The 22,143-nt window shown below is 36.7% G+C and overlaps 1 protein-coding gene and 1 long non-coding RNA gene across 3 annotated transcripts in view; one reads left to right on the forward strand and one right to left on the reverse strand.

Moving 5' to 3' along the window:
- LOC119498374 overlaps positions 1 to 21,466 on the forward strand; it is a 51,867-nt gene extending 30,401 nt beyond the window's left edge. Inside the window, exons 3-5 of one of the 2 annotated variants that reach the window (XR_005209110.1) lie at positions 15,072 to 15,198; positions 16,158 to 16,424; positions 21,000 to 21,466. This is a non-coding gene — a long non-coding RNA (uncharacterized LOC119498374). The remainder of the gene's footprint in view (positions 1 to 15,071; positions 15,199 to 16,157; positions 16,425 to 20,999) is intronic. The other variant, XR_005209111.1, reaches the window with a different exon arrangement.
- The window catches only part of LOC119498372 (collagen alpha-1(XI) chain-like), a 107,145-nt gene continuing 95,887 nt past the window's right edge, over positions 10,886 to 22,143 (reverse strand). The window contains exons 58-67 of the mRNA XM_037787204.1: positions 21,988 to 22,041; positions 20,998 to 21,105; positions 20,161 to 20,214; positions 20,038 to 20,073; positions 19,880 to 19,933; positions 16,147 to 16,405; positions 15,047 to 15,159; positions 14,813 to 14,881; positions 14,287 to 14,520; positions 10,886 to 12,517 (exon numbers count right to left, since the gene is read on the reverse strand). Coding sequence (XP_037643132.1) covers positions 12,371 to 12,517; positions 14,287 to 14,520; positions 14,813 to 14,881; positions 15,047 to 15,159; positions 16,147 to 16,405; positions 19,880 to 19,933; positions 20,038 to 20,073; positions 20,161 to 20,214; positions 20,998 to 21,105; positions 21,988 to 22,041 — 1,128 coding nt within the window. The 3' untranslated portion in view covers positions 10,886 to 12,370. The remainder of the gene's footprint in view (positions 12,518 to 14,286; positions 14,521 to 14,812; positions 14,882 to 15,046; positions 15,160 to 16,146; positions 16,406 to 19,879; positions 19,934 to 20,037; positions 20,074 to 20,160; positions 20,215 to 20,997; positions 21,106 to 21,987; positions 22,042 to 22,143) is intronic.

A 22,143-nucleotide genomic window follows, 5' to 3' on the forward strand; every position in this document is an offset into this window, starting at 1 on the left:
ATTTCATTTTAACTTTTAGGCAGCACGCTGCTTACACATGATAAAAAATTAAAGCAATCATTCTGTAGGTACCCATAAGTCTCTCCTTTACAGACATGCCCACTTTATGATAATTACATGCAGTTTGGGGCAAGTCATAGTCAAGTCAGCACACTGACACACTGACAGCTGTTGTTGCCCGTTGGGCTGCAGTTTGCCATGTTATAATTGGAGCATATTATCTAATGCTAAATGCAGTACCTGTGAGGGTTTCTGGACAATAATTGTCATTGTTTTGTGTTGTGAATTGATTTTCAATAATATATACAGTATTATATTTGCATAAAGCAAGCATATTTGGCCACTCCAATGTTGATAAGAGTATTAAATACCTGACAAATCTCCCTTTTAAGGTACATTTTAAATTGTTAAAACATGTGCGATTAATCATGATTAACTATACAATCATGCAATTAATCAAGATTAAATATTTTAATCGATAGACAGCCCTAAATTAAACGTTATAAAAATTATTCTGATGGCACACACCAGGCTGCATATATTTTGATTACCTACTGTATCTTGACTTAAAATGTTTTAACTTAATACATTTTTTTACTTGGTATCTCATATAGTGTTGTCACAATACTGGAATTTCTAACCTCAATATAATACCATGACAAAATATCGATTTTCGATAACACAGGGAAAAATTGAAAGGACATTGAGGTCATAAAATCTTAGATTTTTTTTAAAGATAAGTAGTGGTGTGCGTGTCAACTCGCTTTCGGAAAGAACAACGAGCAGAAGGCATGGCTGGTACCAGTGTACTGTGGAAAAGGAGTATTGAAACGGTTTCAAATATTCATCGATATGTGTCGAGATAAGATATTTGACAACACTAATGTCACACTGGCTTACTTTTATTTTTGTCATTAACATTCCATCTGTTTATTTCTTGAGCGTGAAAGTTTATTCTCTACCTTAAAAACTTTTATAATATTAGTAATACTAGTATTTTTTTTTCTTTTTCTGGCAGATATTAGCTTTTATATATCTGGCCAAACAAAGAGCTTGTTGTGGGCTGTTTTTTTTTTTGGAACTTCTTTGTTTTTACAGAAGAAATAGTCCCTGTGAAAATGATTAACAGTCAGGTCTGTGGATAATCAGGGTGAGAGGAGGGCTATGTCTGCAAAGAGAGAGGTTGCAGTTCCATTTTTAAAAATGAAATTGTTCAATGCTGTGACCACCACAAACCAAATCCTTTTTTGTATTTTGAATGACTCGATCCTTTAAACAGGGGAAACACTCCTGATTACCAAGACCTCATTACCATACGGGAATCTAAAATCTGTCATATTACTGAAACAAATAACACAAAGGTCTCTGTGGCGTCGTGCTGTTATAATGTTCCTCTCCGTCCAGAGCCATTAGTCACGTACTCTTATGACACAGTATTTTCAGTGCTCAAAATAATTGAGATGAGGTATTAAATAATGTGTGGAGCGCTCATTACGCATACAAATGAGTTGTGGAGGCGTAAGACGCACAGCTGTTTATTCGGCTTTTCGTGCTCAAGCTGTTTTACTTCAGTTAAGATTCACTATAAGAGACCACTGGCAATTTTTTTTGACTGAACATAAAGCTTCAGACGTTTTTTCTGTTTTTGAAGAAAGGCTGGAAATATGTTTTGAAAAAAAAGTGCTTCAGGCTACTTTTGTTTGACATTTATCTTATTTCTCCTTACCAGTTTTCCCACAGTTGTTCAAGAATGTTTTCTGTAGCATTTGAAGAGGCAGCTTTGATAATACTGGGACAAAGCGTAGCAGTAAAACATTAAGTTTATATTTCATGATGATGAGATGACCCCATCTATAAAAAACACTATCATTGCATCAACTAAGAGTCTTAAAAACATCCATCATTAGTTTAGACATTGTGCTAAATGGATATTTTGTTTGCAGACAGCATTCTTGATTGGTATAGATAGATTTTCTTATCGTCTCTAATATGTGCCTTGTCTAATATAAGCTCTTGACTTGAGCTCTAGCTATGGCTTCTATACTTTGATTGCCATTCAGACCCTCCTCTAGAGGATGTCCTCACAGGATGCGGTGAGAGCATGTCCTTGACTCATCAGGAGTCACCTTTTCATTTTGGTATGCCAATCAATGTTTTCCCTTTTGTAAGGAAAGTGGACAGATTGTTTCTTCTTTGTTAAGATAGTGGAAAGGCAGCGAAGGAGGAGGCAAAGCCCTGTCAGGTTAGGGGCACACATTTGGTTTCAGACATAGGGTGTGGTTAGCTTTTCAGCCTTCTCTGGGCTTGCCGACAATGTGAGTAAGGGCTGCACAATTAATCAAATATTAATCGCGATCAAGATTTTTGCCTCCCGCAATTAAATGAACATGATCGACTGCAATTTTGATGTTTTAAAATGCTCCGCTCATAGGAAATTCTGCTGCATAAACCAAGCGCTTCCTAAACTAACAGCTAGAGATGCACCGTCCATCAGCAGCTGGCCTGTTTTCACTCTCATATAGGCTATCCGGGTTTTTACGTCAGCACACAGCGGCACAGTCACTAACGTCACACACACGCATGTCCTTGGTGTGGAAGTTCTTCAGTGTGAGTGAAGAATACATAAAGCTGCAATTTATCACAACTGCAAGTCCAAAATAAGCCGTGGAGGAACAACCCTTAAAACATTTGGAACAACTAACTTAATCAGACACCGGCTAGAGGGCTCTCTTAACGGAAGTTCCGTTGAGGTACATTATGGTGCGTTCAAGCTCTGCTCCGTAGAAATGAGTATTGTTGGGCGATGGTAAATTATAACCCTATCATGATGTGTTCAAATGTCATCTTGTAAAATGTCGTTTTTGGCGTGAAGCTTGAATAAATCCAGTTGTTTGAAAGAGATGTTTTCACAGCAATATAAAATAGATAATAGAGGGAATTATGACCCGTTTAAGTTCCTATTACTGCCTCTAAGCAGCTTATAATATATAATTAGAACTACTAATGCCAAGATTTTTAAATCAAAGCAAATATTTAAAAATATAATCATTTATTTCCTACTCATTTGAAGTGTATGTTTTTATGCAAATAACCACTATAGATGACAATAACAAAGTAAAACGATAACATTCAGAATTTTTGACGGTTGTAATGTAGCACAATATGGAAGTGAAAGCAGCGCTCTGTTTATTCAAATGTGAAATTGCAATAAAAATATTTTGTCCCTAAAATCTATGAATAATTGTGATCGCAATATTGATCAAAATAATCCTGATTAGCATTTTGGCCATAATCGTGCACCCAGAATGAGAGTAGAGGTAGTATAAACTGCAGACCTGAGGAGTCGGGGTGTCTCGAGGTCTCTCTAGATCAGCAGTCAGCAGCAGGTTGGGATGAGGTGACGTGTTGGGCAATGACGCACAGTACTGTTGGAGTGTTTCCCAGTGAAACTGTTTGAACAGGGAATACTTGAACTCAAGAAGTGTCTTTGACGGGAGGAGACAGAAGTTTCTTGGCGCACTTGAACAAAGGGATTTCGTGAGCCATGACCTGCATTCCTGATGAGACTCTCCAGCAATAACAGTGGCTGCTGCTTTGCTTTGTGGCTCAACCCAGTTCAAATTGGTTATGACATATGATGAGCCATGGGAGGGGTATCTTTTGCAGTTCAAATACACTTTCAAAATCGGCACAGAGCATGTATTCACTGAAGTAGCGGGCAAAAAAAATCAATAGACTACTGAAAAATGTTAATGCTGTAAACACAGCAGATTATTGTGTTCGAGAAAATATCAACCGAGAGAACGAGCAATTATCCTGCTACAAAAGAGACACCACCGGTCAATACGGGCTGTTTATGGTGTTCCTCTCCAAATAGCTGAAAATTACATGGTGTTGGCAATTTAAACAAGTCGTCTTCCTTTTATCCAGGAGAATGTGCTCTTGTTCTTTTTTGCTTTTTTGCTTCAGTTACAAACTTTTACACCCAGTATCTTTCCAGTACGATAGAAGTTTTCTATTGGTCACTAAGCAGTTCTGCTGAAGCAGTTGGAGGGTAAATACATTGCTCAAGAGCAGTTGGATGTCTGTTAACTTCCCAGAGTTTGGCTCCATCTGCCCAGTTATTTAAACCAACAGTCCACACAGTGAGATTTGCGGTGTTAAATTTATTGATGTAACGATACATCGATCTGTATTGATATATCGATTCATGATCAACAATCCAATATCATCAATGTAACGTGAAAACATATCCATTTTTAAGATACAGCTTTATTTTGAAATTCCCATGGCACGCCTGTATCACCATTTCTGTACATCTTGTAGCTAACGTAATTGCACGTGCACCGTACATTAGCCATACTGATGGATAAATCCGGACACATGCCATCCTAACTATTTTACAAAATTTCTGGATATTACGTAAGGGATAATGTACAGCTTTGCGTCGGGGTGCCGCATCGCCCTGTCAGGGTTTATTTCACAACAATGACCTGCTAGTTGTACATTATCCCGCTTATTACACGGCTACTTATTAAGAAATCAATAATTTGACACAAAGAGGTCCGCCACAGTCCGGCATCAGGACTGCGCCCATAGCAACTGTCTGTTATACATAGTAACGGTTTGCTATAAAGAAAAAACAGACTGTAGAACGCCGTGATTGACCAATCAGAATCAAATATTCAACAAAGCCGTGTAATAAAAAGAGATAATCGCCACTGCACGTTTAATTAAATTTCGATTGCAAGCTTTATCACAGTATGACCTCTAGCCAATATTAACTATCCATTTGGAATTTGATGTTACATGAAACAAAACCAGCCAGAGTGAATGTCGAAAAAACATATTAAGTTTCACTCAAATACTGCTCGTGTTGAAATGCCCAAATATTGGTTTAATAGATGAAGATAATGAAAATGAGGTATATCAAGATAGTACCTGAAAGTATAGAAAGGGCTTCAGGAAAATATAGTTTCTTTTATGGGAGATTAAGTAAAAACACAATGCACAATGTGGTGAGGTGGCTCAGTCCATCTATCATCTGTTTGGGCTTCTTTATGTGTTTCTTCCGATTTAAGTAAGATGAACCACAGTCTGAATTGTCCATTGCCTTAAATGTGATTGTCTGTCTCTCCATGTTAGTCCTCAGACAGAGTGGAAACTTTCCAGGGTGCTTTCTTGTCCTTTCGGGCTGTGGTAGGGTGCAGCCCTTCATCACCCTGGAAAGGATTAAATGGGCAGAGAAAATGTGTAAGAATAGTGGAAGATTTAACAGTTCCACTTCTCCTTTCTTTGGAAACTGCCTCTCATCAGATGTGACTGCAGCCCACGGCAGCTCTGGAGTTTTGACAGAATAATTTGGGCATCCAAGTGGGCGTCCTAACAGATCGGCTGTGACTAGCTGGGTTTGGAGTGGATAAGTTTAGAGTAAGCAAGCAGCCCCTTACCCTAGCAAACATCATTGGACGGCAGCCTTATTTTTCTTTCCCTGTGATGTTGACTGCAGCCAGTTTCACCTAACAGCAAAACATGTTGTGCTTTCAAAGATGAAAAACAGGTGGCCCTGTATTAAATAAAAAAAAATGCAACTCACTCATCACCATATGCGCTTTCCACTGACCAAAACATGATGACAGCATTCAGGTTTCAGAAGTTCACACACAGAGCTCTACGCACAGATGCAATGATTCACACAGCAGAATGAAAACAGTTTGAGAAAACTAAACAAACAAGTCAAACATTTTTTTCTGCAAACGTAGGTTAAAAACACTCTTTGAGGCTGTGAGTTGGAGGTTTGTTTATGTGAATATTGTTCTTACAATAGGGATGCACTGATTCAACTTTTTCAGTCCCGATAGCGTTATCAATACCTGGGCTTTGTGTATCAGTTGATACCGAGTACCGGTTCGATACCAGTGTTTAATTAATAAGCTGTATGCCTCACTGTGTGGAAGTGACTGGGATTATTCTTTTGTGTAAGGCAACATCAGTCTTGACTTAAACATTGCTCTCTTATCTTTGTAAAACAAAATGTAGCAAATAAATGCATAGATATAAGTTTTATGAATTTTAATTTATAATTAAATTAATAAATTGTTTACCAACAACTTGGCAAAAAAATCTTCAAAATGAACAAGAATTACAATTCAGTTGTAAACCTTTTTAATACGGCAACATATTGGTCAAAACTTAAACAGGAATTCAAATTCCAGTATATAATGTATATAGTATATAAACATAGAATTGATTAGAATGGATCGCCACATTGTCACCGATATATGATCCAGCAATTTGAATCTGTATCAGCCCGATATCCGATCCAGTATCGGTATCGGTGCGTCCCTACTTACCAATGAAAATAGAGATTTCCCTACCAATATTGTGAGCACAATATAGCTTTTGTAATGCTGTACTGTGTGTGTCAGCTACAACCAAGGTTTATCGAATCAAAGATTGATCCAAAAGTGAAAGTCCAACCTGGTGAGTTGAAACCAGCAGACCTATTAAGTAAAACAGAATAGTTTTTTGTTCAGATGTGTGATTCAGGATGGTGTGATACGCATTAAGTTAACACAATTTAAACATTTATGTTTGTGACTGTTATTGTGCCTCTGCTTCCAAATGGCTTTCTTTAAAAATGACAGTCTGTTGTAAGGATCTCTGTTCTGACACCTTGACATTAGCCAAGGGGACATAAATATTTCATGGCCGGCAACAGTAGGTTTGACACTGTAATAACACTTTGTTACTGAAGCCTGCCATGACATGTTTATAGAGTTGTTGTGAGTGTAATTGTGAGATATCTAGAGGAGTGTATGTGACATTGTTAATCGAATAATGGTCATAAACATTTAGAAGTTGTTTGAGCATGAGTACGAGACTTTTTTTTTTTTATCATCAGAGGTGTGTTCTGGTTGCCATAGTTGTCTCATTGTTTATGTCAAAAGTCAGTGTTGAAAGCCAGAATTATTATGCTATTATGCTCCGGCTCAGTTTGAATATTTTCCTACCAAATGCTAACACTTGTAATGAGTAGATCATTTTTCAGATTTGCCACTTAATTACGCTAAAACCTAACCCTAAAACTTGCACAAGAAGCAAACCAGATATTTTTGTTGTCACTGTTTTCGAAGTGACAGAAAATCATCTATTTTGGAAAATCTATCCAGTATCCTTCATTATCATAAATTAAATTTTACTTCCTACTCACCACTGCTGAATTGGCAAACACTCTGAGAGAGAAAAGATAATTACTGTCATTTTGCATTTGCTGTAGACTTTTCAGCAGCACAGACAAACGCTGCTATTGTTAAATCCACACTATGTATTTATGTCCTTTAAGCAACTCATTTGACTGTAAAGAATATGAATCAAGATATTACACAACCTCTCTACTCCGTATGTATATGGATAAATGGAACTGAACTCTTTGGAATGGCACAGCATGTTGTGTGATATACATATACTTTTCTGCTGTCTCATAAATGTGAATGTTTTGGTGGCTGTCACACTTTGGATTGACCTAAATGTTGACAGGGTTGCTCATACTCACCCGTAGCACAGAGTTTTTGTCTGTAGTTACTCAAAACCCAACAATTTATGATAACTGGACTGAAATGGGAGCATTTTTGAGGCAAGGGCGATAAAATCCAATTATTATTTTTTTTCTATACTGTAAAATTATTTTGTTGGACGTGTGGACTGACTGTATTTTCTACAAAGCCAGTGGTGCAGTTAGGAAGCCTAACCAGCCTGGGGAGTGTTGTTGGCATATAAGATCTCAGCTTGCTACGGACTCAATTTGCTATAAATAAATATAGAGTAAGCTGTAAGTGAATGCAAATGATTGCAGCGTGCATTTGGCAAAGCACCAAATATATATTTAATTTGTATATAGGTTGTAAACAAATCGTAATTACACAGGTTTGAAAGCACCTCTGAAGTAAGATGCTATTATAGCTTTAAGCTAAAGAGGTGGAAATGCAAACAGATCTTGATCAAAGTCAAATCCGAGTCAGAGAAAGAATGTGGAAGAGATCACAGCGCCTGAGCTCAGCAGAATCAATCACATGAACCCAAACACTTGGAGCCGCTAATCCTCCTAATCTTAAAGTATCGTGGTGAAAGAAGGTATTGTGAATGAGGAAGCGCAGAATCACAAAAAGAGCACTAATTATTTCTGCACCGAAATAGCCAACAATACAGACATTCAACCCAACATCTTCGGAATCCAGTTTTAATATTTTTAATGAACAATTCAAAATTGTTCATTCACATGAAAACATTTTGCTCATTGTTACAAATAAGAAAATCGACAAGGCGTTTTTGTCTATTTGAAAAACAAACAATTGGAAGAAATTAACTCCACGAAGAAAAAGGTTTTTCTTTGTAAGTTCTAATAATGTTCAAACTTGATTGTGTTATCAAGTTATAAAATCATTTGAAGACGAACCAAATATGTCCACATTAAAAGAAACTGAGGTACAATATAACATCTGCATGAATAAAGTTTGGAAGAATAATCCCTTTCTTACAATATTTATATTACTATCTCATTTTATTATGGCTTAATATCCTGATGGGCATACCAACTGGTATGTCATAAAAAGACAAAAATGCTTTTAGAGTTAGGTGTTACGTTCCAGTTGTTAGCTTTCATAAAAGATAAAATATTGAAAGTTATATTATTTATAGTTATTATTTTTAACTTACAAATTGTAATGTTTTCAAATGATATCTTTTTAGCAATTTTGTTTTTAACACGCATCAAATATACTCATAGGATGTATTTCTATATAGTTTACCAAATACTTTTTTAAACTCTTAATAGCTGGCGCACACGTTTTTAGAGTGGATTCGGAAAGGAACAATATTGTGCACAATAATAATAATAATATTTACAGTTTTTTATAAAAAAGCACTTTTTGTAGCACCTTGAGTGTTTTGTGATTCTGCACAAAAGCACCTCTGTGGTTCTCGGCAATAAAAGAAAACTGTTTTTTTAGTTTTGTGGGGAGAGAAGGTAAAGGTTGTCGGATCTCAGCATGTGGGTGTTAATATGTACCCTCTGACCCTGTCCTTGAGCGTGTAGGAGCGGTGCGTGTAGCCGAGTAAGCAGACCCCAAAGCCAAACCTCTGGTTGGATTCCCCAAAGTCATTCAGCATGACCTCAATGATGGGCAACTGGTTGATGAGGGGAGTGTTAATCTCCATCTCCGTCTTTGAATAGCCCTGCTTCAGCTGTGAACACAAAGGACAAAAGCATTTATTTATTATACCCCCGCGACAACGTAGTCAGGGGTATATAGCAATCCGCGTGTCTGTCCTTCCGTCCATCGGTCCGTCCATCGGTCCGTCCATCCGTCCGTCCATCCGTCCGTCCGTCCGTCCATCCGTCCGTCTGTCACACTTTAGTTTCCGGAGCAGAACTCGGAAACTATTTAACTTAGGAACTTCAAATTTGGTATGATGGTATGCAGTGTGGTCTAGTCATGCCTTTAGACATCCTATACTATGACTTTTTTCAACAAGCTATACTATGACTTCCTTTCGACATACTATACAATGACTTTTTTTAGACATCCTATACTATGAATTTTTAAAACATACTATACTACGACTTTCTTTTCAACATTTTTCAACATACTATACTCTGACTTTCTGTCGACATACTATACTATATCCTTTTTTCGACACACTGTACTATGACATTGTTTTCAACTTTTTTTGACATACTATACTATGACTTTTTTTCTGAAATACTAAACTATGACTTTTTTTTTTACTCTTTTCAGCATACTATATTATGACTTCTTTTCAACATATTTTACTGTCTTTTTCATGACTATTTTCAACATACTATACTATGACTTTTTAAAAAAAAATTCAACATACTTTAGTATGATTTGCATACTATACTATGATTTTTTTTACTCTTTCCAACATACTATATTATGACTTTTTTTCAACATACTATACTATAACTTTTTTTGACATAATATACTGTGACTCTTTTTTTCGACATACTATATTATGACTTCATTCTTGACATACTATACTGTGACTTTTTTCCACATACTATAATATTACTTTTTTCCACAAACTACACTATGACTTTGTTTTCAACTTTTTTCGACATTCTATACTACGACTTTTTCCAAAATACTATACTCTGACTTTTCTTCCACATACTATGAGTTTTTTTTCGACATACTATGACTTTTTTCAACATCATATACTATGACTTTTTTCGACATACAATACTATGATTTTTTCCATGACTTTTATAGTATGTCGAAAAAAGTCATAGAATAGTATGGTATGTCGAAAAAGTTATAAAAAGGTCATTGTATGTCAAAAAAAGTTGACATATGTAAAAAAAAAAAGTCACGTGTAGTATGTCATATGACATAAACATGCCATAGAAAAAGTCGTAGTCTAACACGTCTGTATATAGGTAAATGGAACTGAACTGAACTCTCTGGAATGACACAGCATGTTGTTTGATTTACATATCAATTGATCAGTGTTGTCTCAGAAAAGTAAATGTTTTGGTGGTTGCTGCACTCGGTATTGACCTAAATGTTGACAGGGTTGCTCACAGGTAGGACTGTCTGTAGTTACTCAAAATCCTTAACAGAACATCAACAATGTATGATAACTTGGCTGAAAAATAAGCATTTTTGAGGCAAGGGTGGTAAAATTCAATTTTCTTTTTACTACACGTGAAGCCTAATCAGCTGTTGTTATCCAGTGTTGGCATATAAGACCTCAGCTTGCTTTGTGTGACTATGCATTTTATCGTGATACACTGGTTCTACGGGCTCAATTTGCTATAAATAAATATAGGATAATCTGTAAGTGAATGCAAACGATTGCAGTGTGCATTTGGCAAAGCACCAAATATTTATTTCATTTGTACATAGGTTGTAAACATATTGTAATTACACAGGTTTGAAAGCGTCTCTGAAGTCTATGCTATTATAGCTTTAAGCTAAAGAGGTGGAAATGCAAACAGATCTTGATCAAAGTCAAATCCGAGTCAGAGAGAGAAAGTGGAAGAGATCACAGCGCCTGAGCTCAGCAGAATCAATCACATGAACCCAAACACTTGGAGCCGCTAACCCTCATAATCTTAAATCGTCAGGGTGAAGGAAGGTATTATGAATAAGGATTGGCAGAATCACAAAAAAGAGCACTAATTATTTCTGCACTCAAATAGCCAACAATACAGACATTCAACCCAACATCTTTCAGAATCCAGTTTTAATATTTTTGAACAATTCAAGGCACATGAAACATTTTGTTCATTGTTACAAATGAGAAAATCGCCAAAGCGAATTTAATTCCACAAAGATATTTTTCTTTGAAGTTAGCACCACAAATAATGTTCAAACTTGATTGTGTTGTCAAGTTATAAACACAGTTGAAGACGAGCCAAATATGTCCATTTTAATTTTTTTTTAAGAAACTGAGGTACAATATAACATCTGCATGAATAAAGTTTGGAAGAATAAGCCCTTTCTTACAATATTTATATTACTATCTCATTTTATTATGGCTTAATATCCTGATGGGCATACCAACTTGTATGTCATAAAAAGGACAAAAATGCTTTTAGAGTTAGGTGTTATGTTCCAGTTGTCTTAGCTCTCATAAAAAAATCAAATATTGAAAGTTATATTATTTACACAAGGATTATTTGTACTTACAAATCGGAATGTTCTCAAAAGACATTTTTTTAGCAAATTTTGTTTTTAACACATCAAATATATTCATTGGATTTATCTCTATATAGTTTACCAAATATTTATTTAAACTCTAAGAGCTGGGGCACATGCACTTTTTTAGAGTGGATTCGGAAAGGAACAATATTGTACACAATAATAATAATAATTACAGTTTTATCAAAAAGCACTTTTTGTAGCACCTTGAGTGTTTTGTGATTCTGCACAAAAGCACCACTGTGGTTGTATTCAGAGCAGCACCTGGAGCATCCAGAGAGGGAGGCGTGGTGGGAGGGGAAGGACAAGGGAGGATGGGGCTTGGGGTGAGTGAATCCTCTCTCTGTTGCTGAAAGTGCGCCACTGTCCGCCACGGCATCAAATGTCCTTTTCCTGATGTCACTCCCATTACGACATGTAAGTTAAAGTCATGTGATTCTGGCCCTACAAGGGCGAGGAGTAGTTTCCCCTGGTCAGCGCTTTCATGACAGGGCCTAGGGGCAGAGTGGATCTTCTCGGCAACAAAAGTAAACACAGGTTTTTTTTGCTTCGCGGGGAGAGAAGGTAAAGGTTGTCGGATCTCAGCTTGTGGGTGTTAATATGTACCCTCTGACCCTGTCCTTCAGCGGGGAGTAGTGTTGTGTCTAGCCGAGGAAACAGACGGGGCCGACCTCAAAGCCAAACCTCTGGTTGGATTCCCCAAAGTCATTCAGCATGACGTCAATGATGGGCAACTGGTCGATGCGGGGAGTGTTGATCTCCATCACCGTCTTTGAATAGCCCTGCTTCAGCTGTGAACACAAAGGACAGACAGTTATTTAGTAAGGTGGTGCAGTAAGGTTCACAAATTCCTTTAGGAAACTTTTATAATAATAATTAAAAAAATATATGTTTTTTTTATGGAGAGATAATATAGAATATCTTGCTCTATGCACACCTTGAAAGAGCAGAAGCTGATTGTATTGTTGGTACAAATTAGTGCTGAACCATTATAGTTGTCATTAGACAGACTATTAACAGTTTTGATAACAAGCTACTGAAATGCAAAGATTTGCTACTTGTCTCTTTTTTTTTTTTTTACATTGTTTGTAGATTAAATATGTTGGGGTTTTGGAGAGTTGATCGAACAAAATAAAAAATGACGATGTCACCTTTGGGTGTGGAAAAATGTAATGGGCATTTTTCACTATTTTCTAACATTTTACTGACCAAACAATTTAAATAATTTAAAGAAAGAATCTCTACATCTGTTGTTTAAGTGTAAGAAAAAGTCCTCTAGGGCCTGCAACTAATGACTATTTTCATTTGTGATTAATTTGACCTTTATTTTCTTGATTAATAATATCCCCATAAAATGTTAAAATAAACAAGATTGTAAAATCCGCCCATCACAGTTTCCCAAAGCCATAAGTAAAGGCACTTTGCTTGTTTAGTCCAATCAAGCTAAAGATATTCCATTCAAGATAATAAACAAGTCATAAAAACTCATAATATAGTATGCTATGAGAAATATCGTAACCAGTGTCTTAAGAAGTAAAAAAAAAAATCATAGAATAGTATACCCAGAAAAGGTAATACAATAGTCTTACTATAATGTTAGAAAAAAAAGTAATAAAACAAGTCACAGTATAGCATGCTATAAAATATGTCATAAAAAGGAATGGAATAGTATGTAATAAAAAAATAAAAAAGTCATTGGACAGTAATTTGAAGAAATTAAGTCATAGTATAGTATGTCAGAAAAATAAAAAACAAAGTATGTTGAAAAAATAAGTCATAGTATAGTATGTTGAAAAAATTTAAAAAGACAGTTTAATATGTTGAAAAAACAAAAAAAGTGATAGTAAAGTATGTAAAAAACAAAATCATAGTATAGTGTGTCGATAAAAATGTCATAGTATGTCAAAAAAGTTATATTATATGTTGAGAAAGGTCTTAGTATGTTGAAAAAATTTAAAAAGACAGTTTAATATGTTGAAAAAACAAAAAAAGTGATAGTAAAGTATGTAAAAAACAAAATCATAGTATAGTGTGTCGATAAAAATGTCATAGTATGTCAAAAAAGTTATATTATATGTTGAGAAAGGTCTTAGTATGTTGAAAAAATTAAAAAAGTCATAGTAAAGTACATCGTAGTGTACTATGCTGAAAAAAGTGATAGTATAGTATCTCCAAAAAAAGTAATTCCTTAGTATAGTATGCAATAAAAAGTCACAGTAGTGTCAAAAATGTAAAAAAAAAAAAAAAAAAAGGTCATAGTATGTCAGATAATTTGCCCTAAAAGTCACAGTATAGTGTGCCATGAAAATGTTATAAAACATTTATAATTACAAACTGTTTAAAACTGTAAATCTAGTGCATAAAAAAAGGGGCTATGCTATAAGCATATAATATCAGATTCTACACTTGATCCCTCGATTATTCTGGTTTGTACCTGTATAAACATTGTTGTACGACATTCTTCTTCAACAGTCTACATATTTGTGAGGATTAGTTGGATTTCATGGGATTAAGAAAAAAACTTTAATTGCAAAGTGAAAGTTAGAAAATGAGTGTTTACCGAGCAGCCGTCCATCAGTGGCTTGATGAAAGGATTATTGTCGTAAGACATCTCCTCGTCGTTGGAGCCCAGGAAGCGCAGCGCCTTGTCATAGTTGTCAGCCTTGGCGTCGTACCAGGCCACGGACTGATGGCAAACATAGGTGAAGTTCTGATGTGCTGAGGAGCTCAGCAGCTTCAGGAAAGTCATCTGCACTGTGCTGATGGTGTTTTCTGCCATGTCAACGTAGTTCAACTGGGGACAGAGAGATGGAGAGAAAAACAATTAGAATGGAAAGAAGGAACAGGAAAGGTAAATAAAGGGAGGGATGGTTTGAAAGAAAGATAAGGAGGTAAATAGGAAAAGGAAGGATGAGAAAGGTAAGGGAAGGAGATGTATGACAGGATAGAATAGAGAGATTGGTGGTGAAGAGTTACCGTAAATGAGACAAAGTGATAAAGCAGCAAAATTGAAAAACCTATTTGAAAAGGATGTGAATGTCTACTGGGAGGTAATAGAAAAGAAAAAATTATGTTGGTTGACTCACAATTTTGCCACGTTTAAATTCACTGAACCATGAACCTGGAAACTCCTTGGGCCAGTTGGATATTCTAACCTGTAATTAAAAAAAAATAGTTATTGACAACTTGAAAGTGTCACGATGGCAGTAGCTGTACACAGATCTTAATTAAATAGCTCCTACATGTTTTTTATGTTAAACAGCATTTCATTCAGGTCTCATACTGTCTTTAACAGATGTTAACATCTGCCTGTAACTTACTCCTGCGGATTTCTTATCTGGGTAGATGCACGTTTCTCCGCCTGCTGTGAAGTTACAGACCACTTTGATGGCATCTCCTATGCAGCCCTGGTTTGGATCAATCCAGTATTCACCTGAGAGATAAACAGCCATGAGATGGAGCCAAGGCAAGGGTAAGAAGCACACATTTTGGCCTCCTACAGAGTGAATACTACTGCTGTTATTTAATGTTCACATCATCACAGATCAAAATACACTGACTGATGTGTTATGGTGTAGCTTTGGTCTAAAGCTGCAATTAATCCTTTAGATGATTGAAATAAATCAATCAGAAAATATTTTAAAAATGTATTAAGTACATTTTCTTTCAAAAATACCAAACATTTGATTGTTTATTTTTTTTAAATGTGAGGATTTGCTTCTTTTCTTGGTTTAAAATTATAATAAATTGAATATTTTGGGGTTTTCCACTGTTGGTTGAATAAAAACACGACGTTTCTAGGATAGAAATCTCTAGGATATTTTGAAGGGAATGTTTTATAGATCAAACCATTAATTGAGAAAATAATCAGCAGATTAATCGGAAATTAATAATTATAATTAACTGAGTTGTTAGTTGCAGCACTACTTTGGTTTCAAAAGACACAGTGGTGTTTTTGGTTAGCCAAAATAATTTGAAACGCTATGTTAAAAACCTGTATTATTAAAGCATTGTTACTTGAGTTACAATTCCGTTTAGTTTCCCTGATAGCGACCTGACACTTTATAATGAATTTTCATATTTACAACCTTATCTTTGATTGATGCTGGTGTGTTTTAAGAGAATGTTAAATGTAAGTATGTAAATTAAAACATGTTTTTATTAAAAAAAAGGGCACAAAGTACTTCAAGTGTGAAAATGAGTGTCAACATTTTTATCCAGGCCACTGGACAGTAAGAGGATGTTTAAAGATATTTTAGTGACTAAATAGAACTGAAACAGTAAAAGTAGAGCGTAGAATAAATGTTGCGACACTTGACCTACTGTATGTTTACTGTTTGTTACATTTGTAGACCAGATTCTACTATTGATGGATTCTGTCTCATGGTTAATACTAATATGAACCCCGTCTCTGTCCTACCATCTGGGAAGTCGGGCTGGCTGAGGTGCAGGTCGTTGCAGGTCCTGGCAGGATTGTCTTGGGTACCCATGGGGAACTTTATGCGCTCAATGTCTTGTTTGAGGTTGTTGAGGGATCCAAAGACATCCTCCATTCCCTCCATACCGACGCCATCTACGCCGTAGTCTGGCAATGCCTCGTCTCCCTGCATCTCAGCATGGCGCCTGGTCTTTCTGGACATCTGGATGGGCAGCGGCTGGATGAAGTCTCCGGGTGGACCCTGCAACACGGAGGTTAAGGTCAAGCACATTATTGCTGTCGATATATATTTATCAAGGGATGTTTTCCAAAGCGCCTTTATCAATTTAGACAACTTTTGTTTAATCTGGCAAACTGTATTCATGATTAATTGTTTGATCAAAATTAGTGAAAAAAACTGCCTTCAAAAATTCCCCCAGCCCGAGGCCATTTATCAACTAATCGTTTTAACTCTAGCGTGTACAGTATTTAATCATAATGCTGTAGTAAATGCACCTTTAGAGCATTATGTGTATATATTAAATGGTGACTTCAGTATCTTTCAACCTGGACCCTATTTTCCCATGTTTTTGTTTCTAAGTGACTAATGGGGACAATAATCCAGTATTAACGCTGTAACCAGCAGCTGTGAGGGCAAGTGAGCAGCGTCAATGTAACATTACGTTCACTAAAATTGCTTGTTTTTGCCACTGACAGGCTCAGATTGTTATTAAAAGTGTCTGACAACATTATGGAAAGGACCCTACGGAGAAATAAAACATTTTTCTTACCTTTCTTTTGATTCGGTCTGTTTGTGTCCAAGTCCCGCTCAAAAAGAAGTCTCGTTGTGAAATCTGAATATCCGTATACTCTGGCGCAAATATATACGGGTGGCCTTTGAATTCAAAGACCTCATCCACATTGTGGAAATCATCTAAATATTCTGCCATGACACTGAGAATCTTTTAGATAACACTAAGCTACGCTTTCTGTACTCCAACATAACAAAATCTGCCTGGCTGGCACTCACGTTTCCACCATGGATGTATTCCACTATTCCACCGTTGTCTTCCAGCAACACGTCACCTCGCCAGATTTCAGAACGAGACTTCTCCATGAGCTTGTAGATAATTTCAATTCTAAAATGACAAATGTTATTGATACCATTGCACCCACCACGGTGAAGATTGTCTCTGGTAAGAAAAAATCTCCATGGAGAAATACCATGTTGGTAAGAAATGAAAAAAGAGAGTGTCGAAAAGCTGAACGCCAGTGGAGGAAAACAAATCTACAAGTTCATTATGACATCTATAAAGAGAGACTTTGCATTTATAATTCAGAACTGAAAAATGCAAGGCGGTCCTTCTTCTCTGACATCATCACCAAAAACAATAACAATGCACGTGCCCTGTTTGCTACTGTCGACAGGCTAACAAACCCTCCTGTGTCAGTAGCCTCTGAACTTTTATCCTCCAGGGCCTGCAATGAATTTGCTTCCTTTTTTACAGAAAAAATTCACAAAATCAGACAAGCAGTCACTTCCTCCATAGCAGGTACAGGATGTTTGTTTCCCCTGCGTCCACTTAAACCTGGTGCAAATACCATGACACAGTTTTATCCAATAAATCAGACATACCTGGAGGAAATCATACAACATCTAAAATCCTCCTCATGCTGCCTTGACATTCTGCCAACAGGCCTTTTCAAAAAAGTATCAGATTGTATGGTCTCAGAGCTTTTACAGATTGTTAATGCATCTCTTGTTTCAGGAGTGTTCCCACAGGCCCTGAAAACTGCTGTCATCAAACCACTCCTCAAAAAGAACAATCTGGACTCATCAATAGTAAATAATTACAGACCGATATCAAATCTTCCATTCTTGTCTAAAATAATTGAAAAAACAGTTTTTCAAAAATTAAATAGCTTTCTGGCACTAAACAACTCTTTTGATGTCTTCCAGTCAGGTTTTCGACGAAACCACAGCACTGAGACTGCTCTTGTTAAGGTCTTCAATGACATCCGATTGAACACAGACAGTGGTAGAACTACGGTTTTAGTTTTACTGGATCTCAGTGCTGCATTCGACACGGTTGACCATAATATATTACTAGACCGACTGGAAAACTGGGTGGGTATTTCTGGCATAGCACTCAGCTGGTTTAAATCCTACCTAAAAGACAGGGACTTCTTTGTGTCTATAGGTAATTGCAAATCTGAGCTGAACAAAATCACATGCGGAGTTCCCCAAGGCTCCATCTTGGGGCCTCTTTTGTTTAACATCTACATGCTCCCACTGGGTCAGATTTTTGAGAACAACAAAATAAATTACCATAACTATGCAGACGACACACAAATTTACATAACTCTATCACCAGGAGACTACAGTCCAATACAAGCACTGAGTGAGTGCATTGAACAAGTCAATAATTGGATGTGCCAGAATTTTCTTCAGCTGAACAAAGACAAAACTGAGGTTGTAGTTTTTGGAGCCAAAAAAGAAAGATTAAAGGTTAGTGCTCACCTACAATCTGTGATGTTAAAAAGCTCAGACCAAGCCAGAAACCTTGGTGTAGTCATGGACTCAGACCTGAGCTTTAACAGCCATATTAAGACAATTACAAAGACAGCCTTCTATCACCTGAAGAATATAAGAAGAATTAGAGGACTGATGTCTCAGCAGGATTTGGAAAAACTAGTACATGCATTTATCTTCAGCCGACTTGACTACTGTAACGGCGTCTTTACCGGTCTTCCTAAAAAATCGATCAGACAGCTGCAGCTGATTCAGAACGCTGCTGCTAGAGTCCTCACTAAGACCAAGAAAGTGGATCACATCAGTCCAGTTCTGAAGTCTCTACACTGGCTGCCTGTCTCTCAGAGAATTGATTTCAAAATACTGCTGCTGGTTTACAAAGCACTAAATGGTTTAGGGCCAAAATACATTTCTGATCTTCTGCTGTGTTATGAACCATCCAGACCTCTCAGGTCATCTGGATCAGGTCTGCTTAGTGTCCCCAGAGTCAGAACTAAACATGCAGAAGCAGCATTCAGTTTTTATGCACCAAATATCTGGAACAAGCTCCCAGAAACCTGCAGGACCGCTCCAACTCTCACTTCTTTTAAAACAAAGCTTAAAACTTTCCTGTTTGCGGGTGCCTTTCATTCTGACACTGCACTATAACTTTTACTCTTTTGAGTTTTATGCAATTTTAGCTTCTATCCTAGCTTTTATTTTTAGCTTGTTTTTATTTTCTAATCTTTAATGTTTTAATGTTTTTATGTTTTTATAACTGTTTTAATTATTTCTTAATGTTCTTTTGCATTTTGTCGCAATGTTCTTGAATGTTTCTGTAAAGCACTTTGAATTGCCCTGTTGTTGAAATGTGCTATACAAATAAAGCTGCCTTGCCTTGCCTTGCCTTGCCTTGAGCGACACTCTTTCCATAATGTCAGACACTTATAATAATAATCAGAGCCTCTCATGGCAAAAACAAGCACTTTTAGTGGACGTAAATGACGATGCCAGCTTGCCCCAATAGCACCATGTTTCAGCCTGTGAGCAGCTGCCGTCTACACCGCTCTCCCTCAACACTGGACCAGTTTCAGAAATGATTGTCCCTATTAGTCAGTTAGACATAAAAACATGTGAAAATGGGGTTGAAAAATACCAAAGTTACCCTTTAATAATGCTTGGGTAGAACTATGTAAATTGATTGATAATAAACAGGTCACTTACAGGTGCTCCAGGTGGTCCAATCAATCCAGTGTCTCCCTTCTGTCCTGCTGTACCCTGACAGAAAACAAAGTGTAATGGACATAATTAATATGCAAGCCACTGTGATAAAACACTCAACGAGCAATGAAAGGCATCAAAAGACTGAAAACACAACTTACAAGTGATCCCTTGGAACCCTTCTGTCCTTGAGCGCCCTGTTGAAAAGGAAATATTAAAGAGATGAAATACGGTCATGATGTAATGAAGTAGAAATATTTAAATCAATAAGAAATGGAACTTACAGAAATACCAGGAGGACCAGGAGGGCCGAGAGGACCATGAGAACCACCAGCACCCTTAAATAACAGACAATAGATCACATCAGTCAGAATGCAATTAATAGATCATTTAAGATATGATATTTGATGCATTTGGCTGGGAAATATGGTTAAAATATTGGTTGATATATATGAAAATATGGCAAATGGATGCAAAATTACATATACAATAAGCAAGCTGACATTCAATGCAATGAACTGGGTTCAATTGTTATGTATTACATCAGACAAAACGTTTCACATATGTAATGTATGACTCTAATGTGATTTCACTGAATGTCGATAAACAATAACACCCAGCCCTACTTGCAGTAATAAGTCTTTATATCTAAGGCTGCACCTAACGTTGAATCGATTAGTTGTTTGGTCTATAAAATGTCAGAAAATGGTGAAAGATGTTTCCCAAAGCCCAAGATGACGTCCTCAAATGTCTTGTTTTGTTCACAACTCAAAGATATTCAATTATATTCTATGATATTCTGTAATAGAGTAAAGAAACCAGAACATTTTCAAATTTAAGAAGCTGAAAATCAGTGAATTTTGACCTTTTTTTTTCTTTAAAAAAATCACTCAAACATCGATTATCAAAATAAACTAATAAACTAATCGACTTATCGTTGCAACTTCACTTCCTCCCCTATGACTGTATAGTGGTCTTGTGGGAATAAAACCTCTAAGTCGAAGAAAGTCACACTTACAAAAATAATACATTTATGCAGCGCTATGACTTTATGAGATTCACATTCCTGTGGAGACAATGGAGGGTATATTTTAATAAAGCATACTCTGCCTGACACTTACAGCTTCACCCTTGCCTCCTCCAGTACCCTGAGGTCCAGGCAATCCTCGGTCTCCCTTCTCTCCGGGCTCACCGGGAGGTCCAATCAGACCGATAAGACCCGGATGACCCTGGAGAAGGCAGAGAAGAAAATAAAGAACAAAAAGTGAGACAAAAGCATCGGAATAACTCGTTACATTACTCATTCAATATTTATTCCAGCATAGTTGCACTCTGCACCATTGCACTGTTGTATTATTGTTTACAATTTACAGAAACAGTCTGACTCATACATTGTATGTTGTTCCCTGGTGTATTGCATTTTTTTAATATTTATTTATCTTCTTTCACCTACGTGTATGTTCACTCTTGTTCAGCTTTGTTTGCATCCGTGTTTCTATTTCTGTGTATGTACAATGAAAGCAACAGAAACCTGGAGCCAAATTCCTGGTATGTGTACTCATACCTGACCAATAAACGGATTCTGATTTATCCATTTGACATAAAGTCATTATTATATCTACTAAAGTTTAATTTCCTTTCATTCATCATCTGCAGAAAATTAAAGCAGTTTTTCAAAGTGAAACCAAAATGCAAATTCACCTGCAAGTTCATGCACAGTATCTGGCCGGACGACCGCAGTATTACTCTTATTTCTGCCAATAAATAATTACTGTGTTTATAGTGGTCGTCATATTTAACAATGGTGGTCTGTCTCAGCACCTGCTGCTGGTCGTCTGCGTCTGTCTACTGCATGCTGGCATTTAACCAATGACCATTACAGCCATGATATTATTGGACTTATACATATTCATTCGCTGCATTAAATCACTGTGTGAAAGCACAGAGCAGAAGCTTTCTTCATCCATACCGGCTGGGAGAGACCGAACAAAGAGATAGAGCCAATAGGCCCAGATGTTTACTTACTATGGAAGCTGCAGATAAAGCGCATACGCAGATATGAGGAATACACAATAAAGCAATTTTAGATTTGCATCATAATAATGTCTTACCTTCTCTCCCTTCCATCCAGAGTCACCTTTCATACCAAGAAGTCCAGGAGGTCCCTGTGGAGGGAAAGAATCGGTTTGTGAAGCATGACTGACAGTGAAATGAATACACATTATTTTACAGTGACAGCCATCGCAGATCTCTGGATTGATGGTGAC

The sequence above is a fragment of the Sebastes umbrosus genome, chromosome 12 (assembly GCF_015220745.1).
Source record: "Sebastes umbrosus isolate fSebUmb1 chromosome 12, fSebUmb1.pri, whole genome shotgun sequence".
NCBI classification, from domain to species: Eukaryota; Metazoa; Chordata; class Actinopteri; order Perciformes; family Sebastidae; genus Sebastes; species Sebastes umbrosus.